We start from the raw sequence: 19,366 nt of genomic DNA on the forward strand, positions 1-19,366 counted from the left end.
TGGTGGTGCCTCTGCCAACCATGTGCTGTTCTTCCGATAGTGTCTGGAAGCTTAGACATAGGGATAATCATGTGTATGTGTATGAACTAAATCTGATCATTCATCAAGTTGGGTCGGGTAAAACCTGATTTTTCATGTACAATTTTTTGATTGGGTCAGGTTGGGTTTGGGTTCTTTTAAGTTTCGAGTAAAAAAAGTTTGACCCGAGTCTGGCCCATACATTCATCAAGTCGGATTTTTTTGGACGGGTCAGGTCGGATGGCCCATAATCAGGTCTGATATGAATGTATAATATAAGCTATATATTTAGATAGAAGTACATAAGTTCCGAGTAGCTTGCTTCTTTTTTTCTCCCTACCTTAGTCTTTTCACGTGTTTAAGCTTCAGTTAACTTGTGTGTCACACTATCTCATTTATCCATATATTATTTTACCTCTCTTTATACAATTGAATACTCAATCAAGAATTAATCGCAACGTACCTATTCATTATTAACTGCCATCCTCCCGCGAAAAAAATACGGCGCCCTAAAATACTCGTGCATAAAATACTAGAATTATATTTCGTGCTCTTGCATATTTATCTAGGATGTAAAAAAATACCAATAGGTTCTATCTACTTAATAAAAAGGGGGCATCTGTCAGTTTCGTCAAAAAATGAAAGAGCTTTTTTCACCCCTAGTCGCTGCCCTGGTCACTGTGTATGAGTCGGACCAAATGCTACCAGCCAGTTGAGCGGGAAGCCCCACCACATGGTGAGGCCATCACAGGAATCAATTTCCCATCGGACAGCATGTGGTGTGGGGCTGCACGTTGAAGTGTTTGGACAAAGGACAATATATGAAAAACGAGAGCAACTAGCCGATTACTCTCAACAGTGTAGTGCTCCGTTTCAAAATATAAGTATATTTTAATTTTTTTAAAGAGCATGTCTTATGTTAGTTTTATTTATTTTTTCTAAGAAAATGTAAAAATATATAAGTTAAGTTTAATATTTATATGTAGAAAATAATTTATAATGAAAATAAATAATATATTCATAAATATTTTAAAAAATAAATAATCAAACGTGTTGTCTAGAAAAATCGGTTTTCCGACGGATGTGGATGCCCTGTTTAGTTCCCAAAAAAATTTCTATGGTACCCGTCACATCGAATGTTTGTATATATGCATGGAGTATTAAATGTAGTTGAAAAAATAACTAATTACATAGTCTAATTAATTAGCATGAGATGAATCTTTTAAGTCTAATTAGTCCATAATTAAATATTAATTATCAAATAACAGTAAAAGTGATATAGTATGAAAACCCAAACATTTTCGCGAGCCTGCGACAGCGACCAGTCGGTCAGCACCCGTCGATGAACTTTGGCCATGGTTTCGCTAGGCAGACATCCCTCAAAAAATTAAAAAAAAAGATGCCAAGACTAATCATCATTTGTATACAAGCGGGCAGGCTAACAAGACTAATTGGCACTCTTGCTAGCCTCTGCCAGAACTGCCCAAGCTAGCTAGGTAGACGAGCGAGAAAGTTGGTGAGCAAGGGCCGCCGGCCGGGTAGCCATGGCGGAGCTCACATCCGGCGCCGTGACAACGCTGCTGGGCCTCATCCGCGACGAGACGCTGATGCTGAGCGGTGTCCGGGGCGACGTGCAGTTCATCAGGCAGGAGATGGAGAGCATGAAGAGCTTCCTGGCTCACCTCGGGAGGACGGCGCCTCCCGGCGGCGAGCACGACGAGCAGGTCCGCGCCTGGACGAACCAGGTCCAGCTCCTCGCGCAGGACTGCAACAACTGCATCACCACCTACCGGTACTACGGCGACCCCGACATCCACCGCGCCCGGGACGGCCTCCGGCGCTACATGTGGTGGCTTCCCTGGTTCGTGAGGAAGGTAGCCGCGCAGGCGCAGCACGACGCGGCAATCCGGCTGCGTGAGCTCAAGGACCAGGCGCGCGACATTGGCGAGCGGCGCCAGAGGTACGGGGTGGAGGTCCCGGCCAGGGCGGCTGGATCTGGGTCGCCGTTCCCTGTCCCGTTCGACGACGTCGACGACGAAGCAGAGCAAGCGGTGTCACCGGAGGAGGAGGAGGCCGTTCATGGCTGCCTTAGAGCCGTTTTGGAGGCTCGCTCTCTGGATGACTACTTCAGGGGGAAGTGTAACACCCGGTGATTAGCACTTGGATCAAGCGCTAATTGCTGGTCAAAACACCATTAGCCATGGCCCATTCGTCATCCACCCTTCCATCCTTGTCATCACGTTTCCCTGTTCGGCACAGGGCAAGGCATGGCCATCGGCCAGCTCCCTCCCTTCCCGAAGCTCCTCCACTCCGTGCGATTGCCGTCGTGGAGGGTCGCCCCGTTTTCCCGGCCAGCGATGTAGCCAAGTCGTCCACGCTCTTCCTTCCGAGCTCGCCACCTGCCTCACTCCCGTTTACGTCTCGCTCTCCTCTCCTTCTCCTCCCTGGGTTCGCCATGGACGGCGTTTGAAACAACTCGCGCTCGCCGGCCCGATTCGCGAGTTTCCCTCCATGGATCCCAAATCCACTTCACCCGAAGCTTGTCTACCTTCCTAGCTTCCTCCTCGACCCCTCCTTCGCGAGCCTCATCGACCAAGTCGCCGGGAACCGAAGCTTTTCCGGCCGCCAGCCATTAAAGCCGGCTGAGCTCCACTCCGCCGTCGAACTCCCACCTCCGGCCACCGTTTTCTTCGCCCCATAGCTCAAATCGACTCTAGGTGAGCCACTGATGCTCATGCTCTCCACGTTCCGTCGCGTTCGCATTGTTTCCACGCTCGTTCCCGTGCCATGCCGCCGTCGACAAGCTGCTGCTCGCCGCGAGCCGCGCCCACGCGCCTCTGGGCCGTGCCGCCGAGCGCCTCCACTCCGCCAGGGCCCTGCTGAACCTTCCTAGCCCGGCCGCCCTCTCCACACCTCGCCGAAGCGCCGCCGCCCCGGCTCAGTTCGCCGCCGGCCCGCCGCTCGCCATGGCGCCACCACTACAGACCACCCCGAGCCCCCAAACCACCACCCACAGGTGCGCACGAGCCCCCTCAACCTTTTCCCCAACTTCCCCCTCGCCGCCGGGGCCGAACCTCGCCGGAAAACGGCCGCCCGAACCTCCCCTGTACTGTCCCGTCTGCCAAGGACCCATGCTGAGAAGAAATAGAAGTTCAGGGGTCTAGATGCAAGATTTCCTTTCCTTTTTCTTTTGTTTTCAAAAACAGCAAACTTGTAAATTCCATATAAAATCGTAGAAAAATCAGAAAAATACAAACTAAAATGTTTTGGAATCCTTAGATCAAAACCTACAACTTTTGTTACAGCCACTTGTTCATATTATGCTTCTATTTTAATCTAGGAAAAAGATTAGATTACATAGGTTATAATTATTCTAGGAGTTCTACTCACTATATATGGGTTATTTTTGGTGGGTAGCTACTTCATGCTATTCTTAGATTTGTGTAAAAATTTGAGTACCAGTTAATACTTTTAACTAGGTGAAACCCTAGTCTAGGCTAGATCTAGTAGAATAATATATTCTTTTATTTCTGGATGTTATTATTTAGATATATTGATGAAACTTTTTCTGTGTATTTCCAATACTAAATGAACACCACTGTCCAAATCTCGTTAATTATAGATTTGTGTAGCTATTTCTTTTATTTAATCCTTGCTTAGTAGGCTTTAATTATGAGAAATAATTTATATTGTTTTTAAATCATGAAAATATTTCTGAGTGTTTTTTTTAATATATTAGCTTGTCCATGAAGTTTGAGCACCAGTTCATGACTAGAACAGAAGTTAAAAATGAATCTTGTTTGATTGATGTCTGTTTTGTTTATTTTCTCAGAATTAATTCTGTGTAGATAAAATCATGAAAAATTCACAGTAGCTAAATAATCCCTGTGTCGATCTCCTGTTAAATTTTCAGATTCTGTTTTGCTGAGGTCTGACTTGTATAATTCAATCTTTTTCTAGGAGTTGTCTGAATGAATGAATTGTTCGGATTAAATGGATGCATGAAATGACATGATTTTTACAGAGTAGATTGGTCTTTGTACCTTCTGTTTAGAATATTTTTTGCTGAAATTGTTGTTGTTTATGTACTGAGTTATTTAATTATTAGTAAGCCATGACCCGCGTGTTATAGGAATCAACTACTGCTTGTTTGTGCAGTTAGTGAATTTCTTTTGTGCCGTTGATCATGATGCCATGGATAGTTAGAAATGTAGTTAACTACTCTATAAACGATTGACCATGTGATATGATTGTTTGTTACTTGTTAGACTACAACTTTATCGTAAAGGAAAAATAATAGCATCTATATTGTTGAGCAACTCAGAACTGTGCATTCATACATATGCATTGCTGCATTTCATTTAGGTACGATAGATGAACCTCGTGAGGGATGTGACATTGAAGCCGAGCCAGAAGACGGTGAATGGTGGACCCATCTAGAAGATGGATGGATGGATCCCGATGTGCATGACCGAAGGCAGGTGCTCGCCAAGCGAGTATCATCTAACTAACACTGACTCAGTGTTCATCCCAGGCAAGCCCCGGTGCACATCCGTTTATTTCAAACTATGACACCTATATTATGTTTCTATTACTTGTGCATTAGGTTCAGGAATTATTTGAAACCCTAGTTGCATGATCCCTAGGTCTCGTCGAGTTATACTAGTATGTAGAGGACGATAGAAATGCTATGCTTAATAGAACTCGGTAGAAGACGAGTGATTTCGGGTCACTCGCGAGATATAGGATATCTCGTTATTTTGAGAATATGGAATATTGGGATAGGTTGGATAAGGAAAAGAAAATGGAGACCGGGCGGGGAAAGGTTAGCCCCGCCTGTGTCGGTTAAGGACCGTTCGTTGCCTGGCCCTGTGATCGAGTTTGAATTGTACTAACCGCATGCCGGGAGTAGGAGGTAGTCGAAACCGGTAAGCCGAGTACTGCCTTGTTTCGAAAGTACAGGACTCCAACTCACCTCCTGGGGTAGTCGAGTAGTCGCGGAGAAATGGGGTTGCATATGTTTATTTTTGGTGGTCTCACGTTGAGCTCGGCTGACCATATGATGGTGGGGCGGTCCTGTAGTTCGAGACGGGGAGGGGAATGGTTGGTTTGTATGGTCCGACGGGGCCAATACGTGCCGTGTTGGTTAGGTTCACCTTGCAAGGTTAAATCGGATCGATCCGCCGTACGTCGCATCTCGGATATGAGCACCTTGATCACAGCACCACATCGTAGTGATGTTATATGGAATTTAAACGATGGTTAGGAATTAATTATCTTGTTTTAATATTTCAATGTTTGCTATGGTTGCTTAGAAGGTGCAAATGCTAGTTGATGGTTTCAGCATATGGAAACTTGGAGCTAAAATATTGAAATTAAGGATCCACTTTTAGAAGCTTTTTCTGCAAAATAACCACCAGCCAAATGCCTTGCATGTCTAGATATGTGGGCTAAGTTATACCCACTGGTCGGGTAAGTCTTGCTGAGTATTAGTATACTCAGGGTTTGTTGTTTACCCTGTTTCAGGTATAGAAGCTAACCAGGATTCGCATCAGTGGGCTCGATGTGACGTCCTCACACGTACATAGTTATCGTTTTGTTTTACTGGTTCTCAATCAAATTTCTTTCTCTCAGGTCATATTCTCATCCGCTGCTGTCAATTATTTTATGTAAATTCTAAATTTAAAGTTATTGTGTAAATATTTATGTTATTATCTATTTTTGTGAAATTATATTATGCTGGTACCGTCTGTGCTCGCCGTCGCGCGAGACTTCTGGTGTGTTTCGATCGGCCTGTGGGTTGTAAACAGGCTGTCAGGTTACACTTAATTAAGCTAATGCGCCTGATGCGTTCAAATGATGGCCATTACGCTTAATTAAGCCATTTAACTTGGCGGTTCTGTCACAGCTGGTATCAGAGCTGAAATGCACCAGGGAGGGTACTAGCATGATTATTCTTAGTGTTTTCAAAATTAAAAATGAGTTTTAGAAAGATACGCTTCTTTGCGCTTAAGGGATTAAGAGAGATTAGTTTGTAAGCCCTATATATGTAGTTTGTGTTATATCAGGTGGTTCTATATAATATCAACTAACTTCCAGCACATTACATTTATGTCAAAACTTACTTTCTTGCTTAACCCTTATTTAATATTGTAACGACGCACCTACGCTAAGGTAAGCAAGGTGAGCATTCTTGGTAGTCCTTAGAATAGCCCACGTGTTTCATACGTGCGCGGGTCTCGTATGATGAGCATACGAGGAGGTGATAAGGCTCCATTCAAATGAGCCTGTCACTATCTGCCGTCTGATATGGAGTGCGGACTTCCCGCCGTGTGATTGCAATCACGGCCATCTCGTAAGGCAATGTTACGAGATGTAAATCTGTCATGCGATTGGCCATGACCGTGTACCTTGGGACACGTTTACCCTTGGGTGTTCCGTAAGGCGATTTGTACGGGAAGTGAATACGTTGCCTCGGTAACGTATGCAGCGCTGTCCATGCAGCGTTAAACGCATGGGCGCCATCTCTATAGTGGATGGTGATGTATGTGTGAATATGTGGGCAACTGCATATGCGTTACCCATGTGGCGTAGGACACATGGGGGCCGTTCGTGTGTGCTGGCACGAAGGGTCCAGTCGTGGATATATATATGTATATCATGTGATTTTCTGCAGGTACACTAACAAACGATTGCGTGAGTTAGGTCGAGTACAAAACGACTAGATATATAATAGGGAGAGTACGTGTGTATGCCACCGAGTATTCATGTATATTGCCATATAATTATGTTGGCAAATTTTGGAGAGGACGAAATTAGATGAGCATGCATCATCATATCATCATGTGTGGTGTTTTGGGTGGTTTTTCTGGTGCATTCAATACTTACTCGATCACTAAGAGCATATATCGCTGTTTGAAATTTTGCGCTGCACTACTGTCGATCCAACTTCTAGCTATTCAAATAATTTTTCTTGAAAAACTTGATTATGAGAAAGATATGAGAAATTATAGATTTACATATTATAGAAATTTTAACGACCTTAGGGGAATGTTCATATGGATCTCTAGACTAAACTTGGCCCTTGATCCAGTGCCTTCTATGCTTATAGTTACGACTCATTAGAAATGGTCATGTCTTTCTTAACATTCTCATTATCTTTGAAAGCCCAAATAAGGATATTATCCTAAGAAGAATTTCCTAGCCAATTTTTCTTAACATACCATCGCAGGAGCTAAAATTTTCCTATCTGTGGCTTAATGACCATTCCCATTTATTCAGCTATTGCTATTTTTCCACAATTGGTCAATATCAATTTGAGATCGTACATCCTCATTTCTGGGCCATTCATTCAAATGCTCAAAGATAATTCATCCTGGCTATTCTTGATGACTACACACTTCCTGTTGTTCTTATAGTGTTGATATTCATTTATATCGATCGCCTTGATTCCTATACCTAAAATGGATCCACTTACGTTCTTGCTCGAATAATAATATAAATAAATTAATGACTTGATTACATATATTATAGTCATCCTGCATGAATGAGGTCGCACGTTTGTTGCATTACATCGCATTTCATTGTTGGATCGTGCTAGGTTACTGCATGATCATGGGAAACATTGGTGGTAGTTCGGCTGACTATGTGTGTTCGTGCTTTTGAGTAGTTCTCTGGTTTCTTCCGACTTCTATAATCTCTTTCGATCCAGTTATGTTTTTCAGGGTGCTATTATTGATTCGTAGGTGGTGGAGATTTGTCCCATTACCTCTAGTGCCGCGACGGAACCTAGGGCCTCGCGTGTGTGGCCACCATGTGATTGTGCTACTAGGTGCGCGCTGGTGCTTGAGTGCATGTGGACGAAACTACATCGCCAATTCTTTTTGTGAAATCTTTGGAATCATTTTTCTCTGGTTTGATCTTTTAAGGGGGTAGGCCCTAGACGAATAACAGTGCGTACGGGTTGTTTAGGTTTGAGTTTCTGGGTATTGTCCACTAACTGGCATGGCATCATGTGCATCCTCAACTCATATATGCGTGCATCATACTCATGCATCTCATGGCGAGCATCACTCAAGAGCATCGTTATTGTGCATCATGATGTATGCATCATTGAGTCGACATTATGGCAAATGCATCATGTCATATGCACCATTTTGTTTTGTGCATGGAACATCCCATCATGGCACTACACTGGCATTGCATTGGTATAAATGAACCTATTTTACAACTAGCATCATGCAAATCATTCAGCTAATAAACTCTGAGCAGGGATGTTCCAAACACCACTCGTAAATCAATCTATCGTACTATCCTCTCTTACTATCCATAAGTCTTGTGATGAATCTCGCCGACATTTGTTTTCCTCATGTTGTGATCTTAGCTCTATGAGAACTTGATCACCTTGTCTCATCATCATTCTTTGATTTGTTTGATCTTTTCTTATTGATCGGAAAACCTTACATCACTCAGTTATCCAATCTAGTTGAAGAGCCGTGCAAGAATCAAGTTCAGGTGTTTGCTTAAAAGCATCATTGTCATACTGATGCGTCCCTAGCTACTTGCAAGTGGAAGCTCCTTCCTCCCTAATAGAAAATCCTGGTTTCAAAATGTGTGTGTATCCTTTTTAGTCCTATAAATGACCCTGATCAAGGTTTGGAGCTATAAACTCTTATATGCAGTGCTAGTTACATTTGTTTGTGCTGCAAAAATCAGAATTTATGCATAATGTAGACCTTTTGTTGACTCGCTAATCCCAACTAAGTTTTCTCAATAATTGCTTATGTCTGTGGTATGCTCATGTACCTGCTGGACAAAATCATATCTGACATTCACTGTTGAACCTCTCTGTCGCTTATCTTAAAGATGATCTAGTGCAATGTTAAATCTCTTTTTCTATCATGGCCTCAGCATCCTTTCCTTGTAACTCATGTCGTTGCTCTGTCAGCCAAGTCTCTGGATAGTATATCGGTTTCGTTATAGTTCTCTAAGCTTCTTGAATGGTTATCGGTCTTAATTTCCTGTTGCTGCCCAGCCGGACTGAATTTCATGTTGATTGTTAATCCGGTAATCTTGTCGGTGGACGCAAGCTGTGTGTGAAACTTAAGCAAGAGTTTTATTTCCTGCAGTCTGTGATAGTCTCTGTTTCTCTCATGTCATGCCTCCGTTTTTAGATCACCTCCTTGCTATCCCTCATTCTCATAATGCTTATCCATGCATGACCTATATATGCTACATGAGAATTCTCGTCGTATGCTCGGTAATAGAGTTTTGATTAATGATTGATGGTGATTGTATCCACATATATTATCCACAGTCACTTGCTGTAAAAGTTGAAGCCCTGGAGCTTTTTAGTGTGGAAAGACAATTGATTAGCTCACACCATGGCACAATTAATCTTCAGTTAGGTAATGACAGTTTGGTTGCTATGCAACTTATGTCTTCCAGAGCCATATTGAGCAAGGAATTAGCAAATCAGCAGGCAGTATTTATACCATTAAAATCAGCTATATTGATTAATCTAGAAACTAGCACCCACATTTGCCGATCCTTGTCCTTAGTTTATCGACTGTTCTCCTTTACTTTTTCCCCATTTAAATCTCGGGACGAGATTTCTTTAAGGGGGTAGGATTGTAACACCCGGTGATTAGCACTTGGATCAAGCGCTAATTGCTGGTCAAAACACCATTAGCCATGGCCCATTCGTCATCCACCCTTCCATCCTTGTCATCACGTTTCCCTGTTCGGCACAGGGCAAGGCATGGCCATCGGCCAGCTCCCTCCCTTCCCGAAGCTCCTCCACTCCGTGCGATTGCCGTCGTGGAGGGTCGCCCCGTTTTCCCGGCCAGCGATGTAGCCAAGTCGTCCACGCTCTTCCTTCCGAGCTCGCCACCTGCCTCACTCCCGTTTACGTCTCGCTCTCCTCTCCTTCTCCTCCCTGGGTTCGCCATGGACGGCGTTTGAAACAACTCGCGCTCGCCGGCCCGATTCGCGAGTTTCCCTCCATGGATCCCAAATCCACTTCACCCGAAGCTTGTCTACCTTCCTAGCTTCCTCCTCGACCCCTCCTTCGCGAGCCTCATCGACCAAGTCGCCAGGAACCGAAGCTTTTCCGGCCGCCAGCCATTAAAGCCGGCTGAGCTCCACTCCGCCGTCGAACTCCCACCTCCGGCCACCGTTTTCTTCGCCCCATAGCTCAAATCGACTCTAGGTGAGCCACTGATGCTCATGCTCTCCACGTTCCGTCGCATTCACATTGTTTCCACGCTCGTTCCCGTGCCATGCCGCCGTCGACAAGCTGCTGCTCGCCGCGAGCCGCGCCCACGCGCCTCTGGGCCGTGCCGCCGAGCGCCTCCACTCCGCCAGGGCCCTGCTGAACCTTCCTAGCCCGGCCGCCCTCTCCACACCTCGCCGAAGCGCCGCCGCCCCGGCTCAGTTCGCCGCCGGCCCGCCGCTCGCCATGGCGCCACCACTACAGACCACCCCGAGCCCCCAAACCACCACCCACAGGTGCGCACGAGCCCCCTCAACCTTTTCCCCAACTTCCCCCTCGCCGCCGGGGCCGAACCTCGCCGGAAAACGGCCGCCCGAACCTCCCCTGTACTGTCCCGTCCGCCAAGGACCCATGCTGAGAAGAAATAGAAGTTCAGGGGTCTAGATGCAAGATTTCCTTTCCTTTTTCTTTTGTTTTCAAAAACAGCAAACTTGTAAATTCCATATAAAATCGTAGAAAAATCAGAAAAATGCAAACTAAAATGTTTTGGAATCCTTAGATCAAAACCTACAACTTTTGTTACAGCCACCTGTTCATATTATGCTTCTATTTTAATCTAGGAAAAAGATTAGATTACATAGGTTATAATTATTCTAGGAGTTCTACTCACTATATATGGGTTATTTTTGGTGGGTAGCTACTTCATGCTATTCTTAGATTTGTGTAAAAATTTGAGTACCAGTTAATACTTTTAACTAGGTGAAACCCTAGTCTAGGCTAGATCTAGTAGAATAATATATTCTTTTATTTCTGGATGTTATTATTTAGATATATTGATGAAACTTTTTCTGTGTATTTCCAATACTAAATGAACACCACTGTCCAAATCTCGTTAATTATAGATTTGTGTAGCTATTTCTTTTATTTAATCCTTGCTTAGTAGGCTTTAATTATGAGAAATAATTTATATTGTTTTTAAATCATGAAAATATTTCTGAGTGTTTTTTTTAATATATTAGCTTGTCCATGAAGTTTGAGCACCAGTTCATGACTAGAACAGAAGTTAAAAATGAATCTTGTTTGATTGATGTCTGTTTTGTTTATTTTCTCAGAATTAATTCTGTGTAGATAAAATCATGAAAAATTCACAGTAGCTAAATAATCCCTGTGTCGATCTCCTGTTAAATTTTCAGATTCTGTTTTGCTGAGGTCTGACTTGTATAATTCAATCTTTTTCTAGGAGTTGTCTGAATGAATGAATTGTTCGGATTAAATGGATGCATGAAATGACATGATTTTTACAGAGTAGATTGGTCTTTGTACCTTCTGTTTAGAATATTTTTTGCTGAAATTGTTGTTGTTTATGTACTGAGTTATTTAATTATTAGTAAGCCATGACCTGCGTGTTATAGGAATCAACTACTGCTTGTTTGTGCAGTTAGTGAATTTCTTTTGTGCCGTTGATCATGATGCCATGGATAGTTAGAAATGTAGTTAACTACTCTATAAACGATTGACCATGTGATATGATTGTTTGTTACTTGTTAGACTACAACTTTATCGTAAAGGAAAAATAATAGCATCTATATTGTTGAGCAACTCAGAACTGTGCATTCATACATATGCATTGCTGCATTTCATTTAGGTACGATAGATGAACCTCGTGAGGGATGTGACATTGAAGCCGAGCCAGAAGACGGTGAATGGTGGACCCATCTAGAAGATGGATGGATGGATCCCGATGTGCATGACCGAAGGCAGGTGCTCGCCAAGCGAGTATCATCTAACTAACACTGACTCAGTGTTCATCCTAGGCAAGCCCCGGTGCACATCCGTTTATTTCAAACTATGACACCTATATTATGTTTCTATTACTTGTGCATTAGGTTCAGGAATTATTTGAAACCCTAGTTGCATGATCCCTAGGTCTCCTCGAGTTATACTAGTATGTAGAGGACGATAGAAATGCTATGCTTAATAGAACTCGGTAGAAGACGAGTGATTTCGGGTCACTCGCGAGATATAGGATATCTCGTTATTTTGAGAATATGGAATATTGGGATAGGTTGGATAAGGAAAAGAAAATGGAGACCGGGCGGGGAAAGGTTAGCCCCGCCTGTGTCAGTTAAGGACCGTTCGTTGCCTGGCCCTGTGATCGAGTTTGAATTGTACTAACCGCATGCCGGGAGTAGGAGGTAGTCGAAACCGGTAAGCCGAGTACTGCCTTGTTTCGAAAGTACAGGACTCCAACTCACCTCCTGGGGTAGTCGAGTAGTCGCGGAGAAATGGGGTTGCATATGTTTATTTTTGGTGGTCTCACGTTGAGCTCGGCTGACCATATGATGGTGGGGCGGTCCTGTAGTTCGAGACGGGGAGGGGAATGGTTGGTTTGTATGGTCCGACGGGGCCAATACGTGCCGTGTTGGTTAGGTTCACCTTGCAAGGTTAAATCGGATCGATCCGCCGTACGTCGCATCTCGGATATGAGCACCTTGATCACAGCACCACATCGTAGTGATGTTATATGGAATTTAAATGATGGTTAGGAATTAATTATCTTGTTTTAATATTTCAATGTTTGCTATGGTTGCTTAGAAGGTGCAAATGCTAGTTGATGGTTTCAGCATATGGAAACTTGGAGCTAAAATATTGAAATTAAGGATCCACTTTTAGAAGCTTTTTCTGCAAAATAACCACCAGCCAAATGCCTTGCATGTCTAGATATGTGGGCTAAGTTATACCCACTGGTCGGGTAAGTCTTGCTGAGTATTAGTATACTCAGGGTTTGTTGTTTACCCTGTTTCAGGTATAGAAGCTAACCAGGATTCGCATCAGTGGGCTCGATGTGACGTCCTCACACGTACATAGTTATCGTTTTGTTTTACTGGTTCTCAATCAAATTTCTTTCTCTCAGGTCATATTCTCATCCGCTGCTGTCAATTATTTTATGTAAATTCTAAATTTAAAGTTATTGTGTAAATATTTATGTTATTATCTATTTTTGTGAAATTATATTATGCTGGTACCGTCTGTGCTCGCCGTCGCGCGAGACTTCTGGTGTGTTTCGATCGGCCTGTGGGTTGTAAACAGGCTGTCAGGTTACACTTAATTAAGCTAATGCGCCTGATGCGTTCAAATGATGGTCATTACGCTTAATTAAGCCGTTTAACTTGGCGGTTCTGTCACAGGAAGCTTGGCGACTGGATGCAGGATGCTAAAAAAGACAAGAAGAAAACCATGTCTGTCGCCATTATGGCGCCTCATGTTGATCCTGACAAAGTTGAAAAGGAAGTTCTTGACGCCGCGAGAGCCCATTTCAAGCGCATCTTGGTGGTCGACATAAACAAATTCACGGCAGCTCAAGTGGGTCTATTCGATTTCTTCAGCTTCCCGCTGCAACCCTTCGACATCCTCTACGACGTACTAGACAAGCTCCAGCGGCAGGAAGGCACATCAGCAGGAGGTCAATCCAATTATCCAAATCCCAACCCCAGGAGAGTTCTCAAGGCACGTCGAGAAGAACAAGGCATGCAACAATGGTAAAACAAACAGTGAAAAGTATTATCATGTCAAAAAAGACAAACAGTTCCAGATCCCAACCCCAGGAGAGTTCTCAAGGCACGTCGAGAAGAACAAGGCATGTAATGGTGAAAATTACCCTTCTCCCCCCAAAAAAACAAACGCTGAAGAATATTGTCGTGTCGGGAAAACAAAAGGTGAGAAGTGAAATCATGGCAACTGTGAGTCACATGAAGGTTCGCGAACAGTTTGAGGAAATCGAGTCCGCTATTGAACAAACCAAGTGGGAGGAACTGGAGCAGGTGCTGGATATGAAGCAGTATGGCGGCGACGCGCTGGAAATCCAAAGCTTTGGTCTACTCCGGCACCTTCTGTGTCAACTCAACAAGCACAACTCAGGTGCCGCTGCGAGTAAACGAGACCAATCAAAGGGCGGCAGCGACATCTTCGACCAGACAGTGACGATGCTTAAGCAGCATACGGAGAGGGGTGACACAGAGCAGCCGCCATCAATTACACTCGAGAAGACCAAATATGCTGACATTCTTTTTTAAAAACTAGGGCAGGAGCACTGCCATGTCATATAAGAAGAGGAGAATGCCAGAGTCTTACAAAGTTGTGATTACATAAAAGAAAAATATCTCTAAACTCAAAGCAATACTTAACATAGGAAACTAGAATACAACCGGGGCACCACAGGCCCGAGAACGCAACTGCACCTCCTCTTTGATGAGTTGCAGCACCCGTCTTGGATCAGCGAGCTTGCCTTCAAAAATTCTTCTGTTCCTCTCCTTACACAGATTCCAAGCTGTGTACATTAGCAGTGCTGCCACCTTCCTTCTCTCTCGGTTCGGCTGCTGCGCTAAGGCCTCACACCACCATTCTTCGATTGGTGCCCCCTGGGGTGAAACAGGCACCAAATTCCCTGTCCAAACGCTGACCAGGCCCCAGACTTCCACTGCAAACGGGCAGTGTAAACACAGATGTGTTGCTGTTTCTAACTGATTTGAACACAGTGAGCAAATTGGGTTGCACGGCCAGTTCCTATCTTGCAGCTTATCTGCAGTTAGGAGTTTTTCTTGCACCAGCAGCCAGGTGAAAAATTTATGTTTTCCTTCCGCGTGTGCTCTCCAGATGTTAGTAGGCTTGAAAGAGCAGTATGATCCTTGGAATTGTACTTCATAGGCTGATTTGGCCGAATAGACACTATCGGCCGTCCATCTCCAGGCAATCTGGTCCTTCTCCAACGTGAGCTACACGTTCTGCACTAAGTCCCAGAGGCCTACAAACTCTGTCATTTCCTCTACTGATGACATCTTCCAAAGCCCCCGGGTCCAACTCTGATTTATCAACTGGTCTTTTACTTTAAGGTGCTTCCTCCACGCTAACTTGTATAAGTTGGGCGCAATGTCACGTGGTGCCCTTCCTTGCAACCAGCTTGCCTCCCAGAATTCAGCCATGTTCCCATTGCCAACTGTTACCACTGTGGATGCTCTGAATAATTGACGATCAGCTTCGTTAACCGGTAGATTGCCACCAACCCATGGTCGGTCAGGTTCCTTCCATTCAAACCACAGCCACCGTAATCTAAGTGCCCTGCTGAACCTCTCAAGGTCGCAAACTCCCAACCCTGCCAGCTTCTTCGGCCGTTGTAGCTTCTTCCATTGCACAAGACAGTTCCCACCATTTGCTGAGTCAGTTCCCTTCCAGAGGAACCCTCTCCTGATCTTATCAATTTGTTTGATCGCCCACTTTTGCAGCTGAAATACTGTTAGGAAGTAAGTTGGGATACTGGATAGCACAGACTTCACCAAGGTTAGGCGGCCAGCTCGGTTCAAGAATTTTCCTTTCCATGCAGGCAGCCTTGCTGCTACCTTGTCTAGCAAAGGTTGAACATCCACCCTCCACAGATTCCTTGTATGCAGTGGCAGTCCCAGGTAGGTGCAGGGAAAAGACTTCACCTGGCATTGGAAGCATTCCATGACTTCATCAAGATTTATATTCTCGCAGCAAATAGGGTACACTGCACTCTTGTTGATGTTAGTCAGTAGCCCTGAAACTGCCCCAAAAGTTGTGAGAATGTGCAAAGTTTCCTGGACGTCTTCCTTAGCTGGATTCAAAAAAATGGCTTCGTCATCTGCATATAAACTTAGCCTGAGCTTGGCGGATCTGTTGGTGATCGGTGAGAGTGCCCCATCTCTTGTTGCCAAGTCAAACAGTCGTTGGAGCGGCTCCATAGCAAGGATGAATAGCATTGGCGACAAGGGATCACCTTGTCGCAGTCCGGTTCTATGCTTGAACCACTGTCCTCGTCCCCCGTTTAGTAGAACTGAAGTAGAGGCAGACGAAAGAAGTGTTGAAACCCATGCTCTCTATTTCTGCCCAAAGCCCAATCTAGAGAGGGTTTCCATCAGGTAGTCCCATCTGACGCTATCAAACGCTTTTGCGATGTCAAGTTTTAGGAACAAAGTAGGTTTTTTCGATCTGTGCATATCCCTCACCAAGTTCTGCGTGTATAGGAAATTATCATGGATGCTCCTTTTCTTGATGAACGCGCTCTGCGCCCTTGAGATCAGCACATTCAGGAACGGTGCCAGCCTAGTAGCCAGGAGTTTGGACACCAGCTTTGCCACGCTGTGGGTGAGGCTAATTGGTCGATAGTCACTCAGCTTTAAAGCATTGCTTTTCTTCGGAATAAGGATTAGGTGGGCCGAGTTTAGATGCTGGAAGTGCTGGTCATGTTGACTGTAAAAGAAGTTGACCGCTGTCATAAGGTCACTCTTGATCACCTCCCAACTAGCTTTATAGAAAGCACCGATATAACCGTCTGGCCCGGGGGCCTTATCAGTGGCCATATCAAGTATCACTGCATGTAGCTCGTCCTCTGTGAACTCTTCTTCCAAGGAACTTAGGTCAGTTTGAGTCAACCCCAGCAAATCCCAGTCCAATGTGAATTGTCTTGGGCCAGGTTCACCGAAGTGATCACTGAAGTGATTAAAAACGTGTTGCTCTTTGTCAGCATGAGTATGCACCTGCCCCGCTTCAGTTTGTAGCTGCCTGATATAATTTTTCCTCTTCTTTCCATTAATCTGCAGGAAGAATAGCTTGGACTGCGCCTCAGATGCTTTGATCCCTGTCAGCCTGGACTGCTGCTTGGCCCTGATTTTCTCAACCGCTGCCAGGCCCAGATACCGTGCCTTAAGGTCTCTTTTCAGCTGTAGTTCTTGAACTGACAATTGCCTAAACTCCTGCACCACATCTAGGATTCCAATCAACTGTTTTGCTGCGCAGAGCAGCAACTTGACATGCCCAATCTTCGCTCTTGACCATTGTTTCAATTTAGCCCCTGTGCGCTGCAACTTGATGTGCAACCGGAGGAAAGGATTACTAGGTAAAACCTCCCGTTCCCAAGCCTGTTGAACCACCTCATGGTAACCAAGACCTTCGGCCAAAATGTTAGAGTATATTAGGCAACTCCAGATATGGTAGTTTAGGATTGATGTAATCTCGCGATAGCCTTCCTTATATCTAGGGAGGTGCCTTGCCCTCCAAGCCTTGTACTCCTATATATACCGCCCAAGGGGCTCATTGCAATATATCGACCACATTATATGCATCCTACCTTTCCTACATGGCATCAGACGCCTAGGTTTTAGATCCTGACCTAGCCGCCGCCGCTTCCGCTGCCGTCGCGCCGCCCCCAGGGAGATCGATCTCCGCCCGGGGCAGCGCTCTCTTAGGATGCGCCACGAATCCCTCTGATCCGCGCCGCCGTCGTCGTCAACAAGCACAGCAGAAGGACCTACCTTCTGTGGTGATGCTATCTCGTCGGTTCCCTCGTCGCCCCTTCCTCGCCGACTCCCCCCGTGCGCGCGGCCCCGTGCTGGCCCTCTCTCCTCCTACGCCGTCGCTGCCCTGTGCGCGGGCTGCGGAGGAGGCACGAGGTGCGCCAGGCCGCTGCGGCATCGGAGCTGCGAGATTGGGGCGGGTTACCGCGCCGCCGGTCGATTCCAGCGCCGCCCGACGAGATCCGCCGCTGCCCGACGAGATCCGCCGCCGGGACGAGCAGCAACGGGGCCACTCCGCTTTGCCCCGGCCTCCACGCTCCTCCACCACGTCGCTCCTCCGCCGTCGCCGGCGGGCCGCGCCATCGTGGGGGCTCCACCCCATCTCGGCATCCCCAGCACCTCTCCGCCAGGCACCTCCCGACCCACGTGTGAGCCCCGGCTGCTCCCCACATCAGCGGAGGGCGCGCCGTCGCGCCGGAATCACAGGAGGCAGCGCCGGCGGCCCGCTCCTTTTTCTGCCCATGTTGACCACGGGGAAGGGATAAGGGAGGGGGAGGGGTGCTAGGGGTACCCCGAGAATGTACCTAAGGTTCATTTGCTGCTGCTGTTTTTTTCTTTTCGGATCTAAGATCAGTTTGCGTTGCCCTGCCGTTCGTCGTCGTTCATCGTCGACACTCCCGAAGGACGAAGTTGTTGCTGCGCCCTCCAGGCTGTAACGACGACGTTCGTGATCAAGCCCACCCTACCGGTGTCGTCGCCTTATCAGACGGTGGCGCCACTCGTCGCCGGTCTTCGTCAAGCAGGCGCTCGATCCGCCTCCGCACCTCGAGCTGTTCTCGTGTGGACATCGCCGCCGATGTTCCTGAAGGAAGACGTCGTCGCCACCCCTGATCTGATCGCGACACTTACTGCAATCTGCGCCGTCGCCATCCCTGTCCTGAGCGTGACCTAAGTTGCAAACCGCACCGTCTACCATCGTCATCTGCCGCACCGTCCTGCTGCTATCTTCGGCAAGAAGCTGCTGAGTTTGTGTACTCGAGCACCTCGACGACGCTTCGACCCGCGCCCCCTCCACGGCTTCGACCACGTCCACATCGACTTCGGCTACTACGGCACTAAAAGGCTATCATCTGTATGAGTCTCCAGTCAAACCTTTCGCACCGGCGTTCCGACTGCAGGGGGGATACGTCTCCATTGTTCTCCAGTCTGACCGTTCGTGTTGCTACTGCTACGACTGCGGGGGGATGTTAGAGTATATTAGGCAACTCCAAATATGTAGTTTAGGATTGATGTAATCCCGTGATAGCCTTCCTTATCTCTAGGGGAGGTGCCTTGCCTTCGAAGCCTTGTACTCCTATATATACCGCCCAAAAGGCTCATTATAATATATCGACCACATTATACGCATCCTACCTTTCCTACACAAAACACCTCAAATCTGAAACCCCGATATTTGTTGATCGTTGTGTTTCCCACCATCAGCAACGGGCAATGGTCCGAGACCAGTGAAGATAGGGCCTGCAGGGAGCAGTCCTGGAATATCATGTCCCAATCAGCTGTACAAAAAGCACGGTCTATCCTCGTCTGTGTACTGTCATTGGACCATGTAAACCTCCTTCCCTTCAGTTTTAGCTCTTTCAGCTGCAGGTCATCTACCACTTTCCTGAACTCCCCCATCATTCTTCTGTTCAGATTTGTGTTGCTCTTGTCCTGCGCCTGAAGTATCATATTAAAATCACCAATAGCCAGCCACTTTTCGGGAATATAGTTCCTGATGTCTCGTAATTCTTGTAAGAACTGGAGCTTCGCATGGTCCTCCTGGGGGCCA

The 19,366-nt window shown here is 46.0% G+C and overlaps 1 protein-coding gene across 1 annotated transcript; it reads left to right on the plus strand.

Annotated features, from left to right (window-relative positions):
- The first annotated feature begins 1,349 nt into the window (after positions 1-1,349).
- On the plus strand, positions 1,350-14,298 carry LOC120704419 (disease resistance protein PIK6-NP-like). The gene is made up of 2 exons (XM_039988797.1): positions 1,350-2,152; positions 13,420-14,298. The coding sequence occupies exons 1-2, from the start codon at positions 1,563-1,565 to the stop codon at positions 13,772-13,774; spliced, it is 945 nt and encodes a 314-aa protein (XP_039844731.1). The 5' UTR covers positions 1,350-1,562; the 3' UTR covers positions 13,775-14,298.
- The last annotated feature ends 5,068 nt before the right edge of the window (positions 14,299-19,366 follow it).

Source organism: Panicum virgatum, chromosome 4K (assembly GCF_016808335.1).
Source record: "Panicum virgatum strain AP13 chromosome 4K, P.virgatum_v5, whole genome shotgun sequence".
NCBI lineage: Eukaryota > Viridiplantae > Streptophyta > Magnoliopsida > Poales > Poaceae > Panicum > Panicum virgatum.

Coding starts and splice junctions, on each gene's coding strand:
- LOC120704419 (XM_039988797.1), top strand. CDS start 1,563: ATGGCGGAGCTCACATCCGGCGCCGTGACAACGCTGCTGGGCCTCATC. Junction 2,153..13,419: donor CTGGATGACTACTTCAGGGG/GAAGTGTAACAC, acceptor GTTCTGTCACAG/GAAGCTTGGCGACTGGATGC.